The sequence below is a fragment of the Electrophorus electricus genome, chromosome 24 (genome assembly GCF_013358815.1).
Source record: "Electrophorus electricus isolate fEleEle1 chromosome 24, fEleEle1.pri, whole genome shotgun sequence".
Lineage (NCBI taxonomy): Eukaryota > Metazoa > Chordata > Actinopteri > Gymnotiformes > Gymnotidae > Electrophorus > Electrophorus electricus.
Window position 1 is genome coordinate 7,127,501 of NC_049558.1, and position 10,000 is coordinate 7,137,500.

Genomic DNA, 10,000 nt, shown 5'->3' on the forward strand with positions numbered 1-10,000 from the left:
AAAACAGAAGAGGCAAAGGGTGAAGAAAAAGGAGAACACTTGTGCGCTCGCGTGTGTGCAAGTGTGTGTTGTGATGCATTGTTTGTTAGCTGTCATCACAATATTGGCCTTCGCAGAACTGATATCACAGTAGGCTGCATTATGGAAATTGCCCTTTAATAAATCACAAAATAGTTTATTTACAACTTGAGTCATTCTAAATGAGGGTTCTCGGGGTGCTATGATACATCACAGCATCCACATCTTCCAACAAAAGTAAACAATATTCGTTAAAATAATTAATGCAGTCCCATCTATAATCATGACTCAAGGGTCCGCCAGTGGATTTTACTGTTTCTAATCACAATGTGGCATGTTTGATTATATCGTAAAACCTTAGTGTGTGGCAAACTTGCCTTTGATGCATCAAGCCTACACACTGCACTGTGCACGTATGATATAGCCGTGTGCATTGTGGGCTACAGAGCCAGAGGTCAAACGCAGGTGAGCAGGAGAGACACAGAGAGAGACACACACTAAACAAAGCCTAGATAAAAGATGGCTTATGTCCCCATCAGTGAGCATGCAAGCTGTTTCTACGACTACCCTTCCTCTCCTTGTGTGTGTGTGTGTGTGTGTGTGTGTGTGTGTGTGTGTGTGTGTGTGTGTGTGTGTGTGTGTTTGCGCGCGCTTATGTCTCACCATGCCTGTCCATCCCTTACTTTGTATATGTCTTGTAAATGGAATCTGTGTGTGTTTCTTTTCCAAGAGCCTTGACCTCTGTGTTGTTCAGCTCACAACCTCTGAGCTACTCTGTACCTCACAAAACACACACACACACACACACACACACAGTCATGTGAGGCTATGAGAACCTACATAAAGTTGCAGCTGAAATCATAGTTCTGCTATTTTCATATGGCTTGTATGTCAGCCAGCTTCTTTAAGACCACAACGTAACCAAGGAGACAGACACCGGGGATGCTGCTGAAAAATCGCACATTAAAATATAATAAATTAATTTGGAGAAAGAAAACCTGTAAAGAGCGAAGCGTTGTAGGGCACATGCGTGCGAGAGCAAAAGCGCAAGCCCCCGGAGGGTTCCTTCATTACCCTGTCTCTCCTGGGGCAGATAATCATCTGGTTACACTTCTCTTGTTACCACCTCCTGCCACGAGGCTTGTACTGCAGAGGGAGGGCGCAGGAGGTCGCAAGCCTGTCAGAAGTTCACATTAGCTATTAACCATTCATTGGCCGAACCAGCTCCTGCTTTGAAGGACTGTCATTAGGACTGTCCTCGCAGGGTGGGATGGCAGTTCACCTTTTTCTGGAAATATTTTGGATTTTCTTTAAAGCTTAATGTGTTGGGTTGGGGTCTGTTTGATGTTTGGGCTGCAGTATCTTATCCCCGGTACCATGCCCACACCTGAATGAATGAATGAATGCATGAATGAATGAATGAATGAATGTGTGTATATACTGTATATATACACACATTCATTATATATATATATATATAAATATAAATATAAATATATATGAATTTATTTATATAGCGCTTTTTACAACAGATTTTGTCACAAAGCAGCTTTACAAATCCAATACAAATACAAGTCCAAGCCCCGTGATAAGTGATAACATGATAAGTGGTATCTGTGTTATTAATGAATCCCTGCTTCCTTCAGGCAGTAGCATCAGACGCTTGATTCCATTAAGACCGTGGCCACATTCTGCGAGAGTGGTAGGAGCAGAGCATGACAGCCACAGAGGTGGAGGGCTGAGCAATCCCGTGCGTTCGGGGCTAATTAAGACCTCCCGTAATCTGTGCTCCAAATTAGAACGGGAGACAGAAACGAGGTGGAGAAAAGCTGGGTTCGGCAGCACGGCAATTAACTCCTGCGGTGTTTCATTTGTGTCCAGCTGGACTTAAATCAACTCTGTAGGTGTTAATTCAACATTGGGGATTGTGAATGGAACAATTTGTCATTCAGTACACTGAAGCTAAAATTAGGTGACAAAAAATGATGTTTTAAAAAGTGAAGAGCTGCAAGGAATGTAAAAAGGTCCACAGTTTCGTGTGTGTGTGTGTGTGTGTCCGTTCATGCACTCTAATGTAGAGATAGCAAGGGACCAGAACAGTAGAACAAATGCTGTCTGTAGGGACAGAGCAGGTAAACAAAACTGCATAGAAATATTAAAGATTTGATGTCAGTGATACTGTTAGCCCTGTAGAAGGCCTGGAGATCCCTGTCTCTTTTATCTCACACACACACACACACACACACACACACACACACACACACACACACACACTCACACACACACAGACAGAGAGAGAGAGAGAGAGAGAGAGAGAGAGAGAGAGAGAGAGAGAGAGAGAGAGAGAGAGAGAGAGAGAGGCACCTCACCTACTCACTCCCATTCATACTCCAGGGTACCTGTAAACAAAACATAAAGTATCTCTCTGTCAGAGCTGGAGTTCACACATTCATGTACTGGTGTGTGTGTGTGTGTGTGTGTGTGTGTGTGTGTGTGTGTGTGTGTGTGTGTGTGTGTGTGTGTGTGTGTGTGTGTGTGTGTGTGTGTGTGTGTGTGTGTGTGCGTGTTCCTGGGAGGCATCATGGAAGGCAGTTGCTGAACACAATGATGGTTTGTTGAAACTGCAGGTGCTAGAGCTTCTTTGAAATAAAGCAAGAGTAGCCAACATGACAAGACAGGACAAGCTCTTTATATTATCCATTAGATACAGGCATCCACTGTCCTTCCATGCTTTAAAAAGTGACCGACACATGTAATGTGTGTTTTTTCTACACACACACACACACACACACACACACACACATATATATATATATATATAAGTTTAAATATCTTTAAAGTACAAGCTTTCTTAGAATCTTTGAGTCCAATATCACTCTAATCAATCAAAGAGCAGGAAATATTCATAGATTCATATATCGTGAGCCACAAATGGTGAGAGACATCATTTAATGCATGAATTATTCATTGTTTTCATTAATAATTTAATTGCATGTCCAATTAGCAATGAATCACATCAGATATCTAATTAAATATTGAGGGGTGGGGTTATGAGACTGTGCAAATATATTTTTCTCATAACATTAGGCTTTTTATTTAGCACCAGAGGACAAACTGGTGTTTAACACCAATAAGACCTTATCAGTACTAAACGCACTAAGAGCATATTTAATGAAACAAATTATGTCAGTTTGGCCCACGTCGGTTTGGCTCCGCTGTTTGCATTGAGTAAAGGCCATGCAGTCCAAGCTTGGTGCACTATTTTCCGAAGCACTGAGCCTCTTGTCCTGTCCCTGGCTGTCTGTCTGTCTCTCTCTCTCTCTCTCTCTCTCGCTCTCTCTCCCCCGCAGGTCTCTCGGCCTCGGCGTCTCTGGTCTCCCTGGCTTGGATGATCGCATCCTACCAGAAGGTCCTCCGCGACTCGCGCGACGACAAGCTGCCCATGTGCTATAAGGCGGTGGTCGCGCAGATGCTCTGGCACCTCTTCACCATCGGCGCTCGCACGGTGGCCTTCGCCCTCTTCGCCTCTGTCTTCCAGCTCTACTTTGGCATCTTCGTGGTGGCACACTGGTGCGCCATGACCTTCTGGGTCATCCAGGGCGAGACGGACTTCTGCATGTCCAAGTGGGAGGAGATCATCTACAACATGGTGGTGGGCATCATCTACATCTTCTGCTGGTTCAACGTCAGGGAGGGGCCGGGACGCTATCGCCTGGCCGTGTACCACTGCTTGAGCCTGGTGGAGAATGCTGCGCTCACCGCAGCCTGGTACACCTACCGGGCACCGCACACCTCGGACTTCCACGCCCTCGTCATTGTGTGCGTGGTGGTGTGCAGCTACGCCCTGGGCACCTTCTTCATGTTTGTCTACTACTGCCTGCTCCACCCAGACGGCCCCGTCCTGGGGAGCCCATGGAGTTGTGTGGACGAAGGCATGGGTGTGGTGGGCTTGGGCGAGGTGGGTGTGCCCCTGCCCCCGCCGGACGTGGTCACAAGCCCCCCGAGGACCCTGCAGAGGACTACGGGTGGGGAGCGGGAGCCCGGGGCCGGAGACAGGGACAGCTGCCTGCCTGTCTTCCAGGTGAGGCCACCTACGGTGCCGCCCACACCCTCCCCCCGCACACCCAGGGTCGAGGGCCCCGTGATCCGCATTGATCTGCCCAGGAAGAGCTACCCAGCTTGGGACGCACACTTCATCGACCGCAGGCTTCGGAAGACCATCTTGCTGCTGGAGAACACGTCACCAGCGACGCCACGCATCCAGTACCGCAGCCTCGGCAGCCCCAGAGAGGTGATGGAGTATGAGACTAGTGTATAGGGCAGTCCCACCTTTCCCCCAATAGGGGGCGCCACCCATAGCTCTGCGTCACTGCACACCAGGGCAGCCGCGAGCGGGGCGGCAGACAATGCAGGGAGACGGTGTCCAAGACCACGGTTGGTGCTACAACGTCGCACCCGTGCATGCATGGGGCACGGGACATTGCCGTTGCTTGGCAACGATCTCCTGTTCTCAGAGAGGGCACACGATGAACATGAATGAGGTTAGAGTTTAAAGGTCAACAGGTAAAGGATCGACAGCTAATGGAAAAGACACCTTAGGAAAAGAATAGTACTGTAATGCCAAGAGTGATTAAAAAAAAAACAAAAAAACGCCAGCACACGGTGATGATACTGATGACTTCTGATGATACATGTTAAATTCTAGATGAACCAATCAGCTTAGCCCAGGACTGCCTTTAGAGCGGTTCTGGTCTAAATAATTATTGTTATAGTGAGTTGGAAACAGTACCAGTTGTGTATTACTTTGCTTATGTGAATGGTGAGAGTAGCCAGTCCAATCATCCATTTTCCTTAAACAGGTAATTATTAATTTATTTATTGGTTTATCTTTAATTTTATAAACTCTGTGGCCATGATATGATTCTTCCTATGCTATATCAATGTATACATATAATATTTTGTTATATGTATACAGTATATTGGAATGGTGCCAGTGTGTTAGTATGACTGTTTTTATTTATTTATTTATTTATTTATTTATTGTATGTTCGGATGGTTTTTGATCATATTGCATTGTTTATCTGTAAAGATAAGAAGCAGAAAAGTATATATGAAGAAAAAAAATCATCAAGACATGATCAAAATGTAGTTGGGGGGGGGGGGGGGGATGTAGTAAAATGGCTGAGTCAGCAGCCTTGGGGGGAAACAAGGAAAAAGCAAAACAGACTGCATTGCTTGGGTCTTTCTTTAAAAAGCGGGGTTACGCTGTGTGATAAAGCACTGGGTCTTTTGGAAGAGGTAGAACTGTGCTGTCTGATCTGCACGACGTTCGGTTTGGACAGACCTGAGAAGTTCGACATATCTCAGTATAAGACGTGGGTGCATTCTCAAGTGCCGCATAACAGTGTATTCGGTCGATATCCGGCCCACAAGATGTTAAGAGTTCTCTACTGATTTTGCAGGCTGCTGGGCGTTGGAGAGGCGAGACTAGCGCCTTCCTGTGCAGTTCTGTAACAGTGAGGACTTTAGACAACGCTGTTGGGAATCGTCTGTTTTCAGATATATTTTCCCGTCCGTTGCAACGTTTGTTCATCGCTGGTCTCAAGGCAAGACACAAAAACGTACGCGCGTCATTTACCTTATCACTTCATAAAAGCCAAAGACCACGCAGGGCGTACAGAGAACGCATTTACCCGTAACCTCAGCCTTCTCCTGTTATAACTTTTTTTTTTTTTATTCACACAGCTAAAATTGGAAAATGATCAGCTGCGCTGCGAACTGATCCGGCGACATCATTTGACGGTCAAGTTGCGCCTCGGAAGCTGAATAGGAAGACAGAACCCGCAGCCCGCGAGGCTAATTACGGTCGACGTGGCTCGCGCGTCTCTGGTCCGGCACGCAGACACGCGCAGCCACAGGAAGACGCGCGTCCCAGCTTTCGGAGGGTTGCCGTGGCAACTGCGGGCGAGTTAAGTTTAGCTCGACTCGATCTCCGCTGAAGAGCTTTCGAGTGGCGCGTCTCTCCAGAGAGTTGACCCCTTCCTCAGCTCCGCTCCTGTAGCCCTCTTACTGCGAGCCCCGGGGTCAACAGCACCCTCTGCTGCGCGCGCGTCCGCTCTCTTTCTGTACTAATAATTTTTAAAAAATAATAAAATAAAAGAGAGGGTGGTGGCGGTGCGATTTTAGTTTTCACGGGCTACAGTTTGCACATGCAGGTTCACGTCCGCGCTCTCCCTAAAGCGCGTTAACGTACCGCCTTACCGCGCTCTTCCCCGTGCCGGTGCGGTTTCAGGGTTGCAGGATCAGACCGCCGCTGAACGCGAGCTTCGTTCAGAAGCAGAAGACTGATCACCTGTTTCCTAAAAACGCCACATTACTAAACTTCATTAAGTCGACAGGTAATTATCCAGCCCTTTTGGAGCTGCTGTCTCAGTGGGGAACACACTAAAACTCAAGCCTGGCAAGAGCGGGATGGAAAGCCCTTCAGTTTTACAGTGAAGGTAAGGCAACGGATACGGTGCTTTCCGCTCACGGATGCCCTATAGCCCATGAGAACATGGAGTAACCTGAACGCAGCAAGGTTTCACTCCGCCGTCAAATAAAGGGACAAAAGAGCGGGACCGCGTGCACGGAGCGCAGTACTTCGCTTCCTTCCCCTCGCGTTAAAGGCGGAGAGACTAAAAAATGTGCAGCGTCGCCGTGACGGCAGCGTGTGGCTATTCAGAGCCTCCCAGCAGGTGCCCTGAGCCTTGAATGCCTCCCGCAGAGTCCCTCTGCGCTGAGCTGCCACGCCCCTCCGCCCCGCCGCGCCAGTCACATACTGCCCCTCCGTGGACAGAATGGGAATCGCAGAGAAGGCGTTCCTCCTCGTAGGTCACAGCGCTTTAATCTGTAGGATGGCTCAGTAATTCTCATGCGCGACATGTTGGGTCCTTAATTAAAAACCTCCGTTAACGGTTAAACGTACTTTGTTCTTACACAATAAGATCAATACTACAGTGAGGGACTTGAGGCTAACCTGAAAAATATATAAAATGAGAGAAAAAAAAATCATTTAACAAATGTCAGTATTGAACTTGAGAAGCACAGCAGTGGAGAGTATATTTGTAAGTATCACAAGGTATATTTGGTGAGTATATGAGATGTGATGGAATTTGTGGCCTTCGTTATTACTTATGACTTGACAGAATATGTGTGTGGGAGCCATTTTGGACCAGTGTCCTTGGAACAGATCAAGCCCAGTGTTGGACTAATTAAGAACATCGGTATTCTCTAAGGAGACTGTGTATGTGCGTGTTGAACGCTGGCGGAGGGTTTAGAATGGGCTCTCTGGTGGAGTTTCCTTTTGAACAGGAAGCTTATTTCCTGGCTAGCTGTGGCATCCTGCCTGACTCCAGGGGGCTGAGAGGAGATCAGGCCAGCCCTGCCCACACACTAACACACACGCGTACACACACACACACACACACACACACACACACACACAAACACACTACCAGCTGATATGGACTATGAACCCAAGAAAGTGAAGAAGGTAAGATCTCTTCAGGTCTTTACTGCAAGGCGGTTTTTTTTTTTTACATCTTAGAACACCCAAGCTCACCTGACTAAAAGATTTTAAACATTTTTAGGGTTCTGTACCTCTACTGTGTTGATGCAGCGTATGTGTGTGTTTATATATTTGTGTGTTGGTCTGTCTATTTGGCTCTATGACACACGACGTATGTGTTTCCTTTTTAGCATCATTATTTTGCGTGTTTTGGTTCGTGTTGTTGTTTCTGTAAGCAGCTCAGTTCACCTGACTCCACAGCTACACATTGGTAATGGGTTTGTGTCAGCTCGCGCGAGCCTGACATTCACCCTGAAGCTCTTACCGGCTATTCTGCATTCAGATAAAGTGAGTTTCCTCTCCATGCGAAATGGCAGCCTTGTGTATATGCAGCTGGGTGGACTAGCTGGGCTCCTGGTCCTCTTTGGCTACATGTTTCTGTTTCCTGTAGGACTCTCTAGCCTCTTTCGTCTTTGTGGGGCTTTGGACAAAACAAGGCTGTTGGATATTTGTGCACGCACACACAGACACACACAGGAACACACGCCTCACTCATATTCCTGCAAGGGAGGAGGGTGGAAGCCTCTCTGGTTTAGCTGATCCGAGAGGTTGGGCGAGTGCTAAATCTCTTCATGCATTCTGTTATGCATTCTGAGTGTGATTAGCTGAAAGAATTACACTGACAGCGCTAGTGTTGTGTTTCTGTGAGTAAGAACATAATAGCTCAGTAAGAACATCAAAGAACATCAAAAGAACATAACAGCTCATTTTAGTAAATGCAAAACGGCCGAACTGAATCAAACGATTTAATTGAATGTGTAAATAGAATGATTTTTGTTTAGTTTAGTTTTGTCTTTTGTTCTGATGTTTTGTCATGTTCCGTTCTGCTGTGTTTGGTTTTGCTTTACAGTCTCACTCACCCACGGCTCCCATGACGGTTACACAAATGCAGATGAAAAAACATAATTAAGCTGGGCTGATTTATAGGTCACACTAGCAATCTCAGGCATACACTGTCAGTCATCATTGATAGTCATGTCAGTGAACTGTAGTGCAGTTTTACACATTCTCTCTCTCTCTCTCTCTCTGCCTGTTTTTCTAATTCTCTATTTGTGTTCTCTACACACATGTAAATCAGCAGGTCACTAATGGGGTGCGTGTTAGCTCATCGCTCTGGCTCTGCAGGAGATGTCCCTCACTTCTCACAGCTGTCTCTAATGATGTCACAGCCAGAGCTGGAAGCGTTGGGGGAACCTGGAATCTGGAACTAGAGAAAGCCACAGCAGCCTTACGCATACACAAAAGGCAGTGCACAATCACTGGCAGGTCACGCGGTTTGGTGCACAATCACTGGCAGGTCACGCGGTTTGGTGCACAATCACTGGCAGGTCACGCGGTTTGGTGCACAATCACTGGCAGGTCACGCGGTTTGGTGCACAATCACTGGCAGGTCACGCGGTTTGGTGCACAATCACTGGCAGGTCACGCGGTTTGGTGCACAATCACTGGCAGGTCACGCGGTTTGGTGCACAATCACTGGCAGGTCACATGGTTAATTGATTTACCACTCATTTTGTATATGCATGATACGGTGCAAGCTTATCTCTTTACTCAAGATATCAGTGTCATTTTAAGTTTCATATCAGGAGACTTATTTCACAGGCACAACTAAGCATTTAAAAGGACAGATTAAATGCTTTCAGATGTGATGGGCTTTGCTTTTGTTCAACAAGCTAATTGATTTGTCTGTAGGTATCAATTTAGCCTAATGCACTTCTACTGTCTACCTTTTTATCTAATATCAATTATACTCAGATATACAAAATATTTTTTTCTTATTGGCTCTGCCACTATATATTTTTCAAACACTTTAGTCCACATCTACTGTGCACACCGCATTTACTTTTAAACTGCGAATTCTAGCAACGTAGAATGCACAAATATCCTGACCAGCCTGTTCGATTCTGCAAACACTGCTTTGGTGACTCTGTCCGTTACCTCCAGCTGGACCTTATCACTGGCTTGTCCTTTCTTCCTTCTCTGTCCCTACATGTTCATGGCTCCGCGACTCCTTATGGAGGGGCTCGTCTCACCCATCAAGCGCCTGGTCTTCCCGAAGTCGTCCCGACGTCAGGCGGAGAGGGTGGGTGTGCGTCGGCGGCCCCTCCACACGGTGCCCCTCTACCCACCCGACTTTCTCATCCACCCCGAACGCCTCATCTTTGACTATGTGGAGAAGGAGGTCAAGGTCAGCAGCTCACGCCCACGTCACCGGGCACACACCCTCGCCTCCGGGCACACCCCATGTCACCGGGCGCTCACCAGTGCCATCGGGTGCATGCCTACGTCATCGTGCTCACACCCATGCGGACAGAGGAAATGGAGCGAGTCAGCATGAGGGTGGGCGTGACGAGGCTCTTACTCCACCTGAGT

General features: G+C 47.1%; 2 protein-coding genes across 7 annotated transcripts in view; both read left to right on the forward strand.

Moving 5' to 3' along the window:
* The window catches only part of xkr7 (XK, Kell blood group complex subunit-related family, member 7), a 45,122-nt gene extending 39,956 nt beyond the window's left edge, over positions 1-5,166 (forward strand). The window contains exon 3 of the mRNA XM_035522258.1: positions 3,369-5,166. Within this exon, the coding sequence (XP_035378151.1) occupies positions 3,369-4,336 (968 nt within the window). The 3' untranslated portion in view covers positions 4,337-5,166. The remainder of the gene's footprint in view (positions 1-3,368) is intronic.
* Positions 5,167-6,880: 1,714 nt separating this feature from the next.
* The window catches only part of ccm2l (CCM2 like scaffold protein), a 10,862-nt gene continuing 7,742 nt past the window's right edge, over positions 6,881-10,000 (forward strand). The window contains exons 1-2 of one of the 6 annotated variants that reach the window (XM_035522599.1): positions 6,881-7,124; positions 9,648-9,815. In XM_035522599.1, coding sequence (XP_035378492.1) covers positions 7,080-7,124; positions 9,648-9,815 — 213 coding nt within the window. In that variant the 5' untranslated portion in view covers positions 6,881-7,079. Of the gene's footprint in view, positions 7,125-7,147; positions 9,816-10,000 lie in introns of those variants that run through there. The other 5 variants (XM_035522597.1, XM_035522601.1, XM_035522602.1 and 2 more) reach the window with 5 other exon arrangements.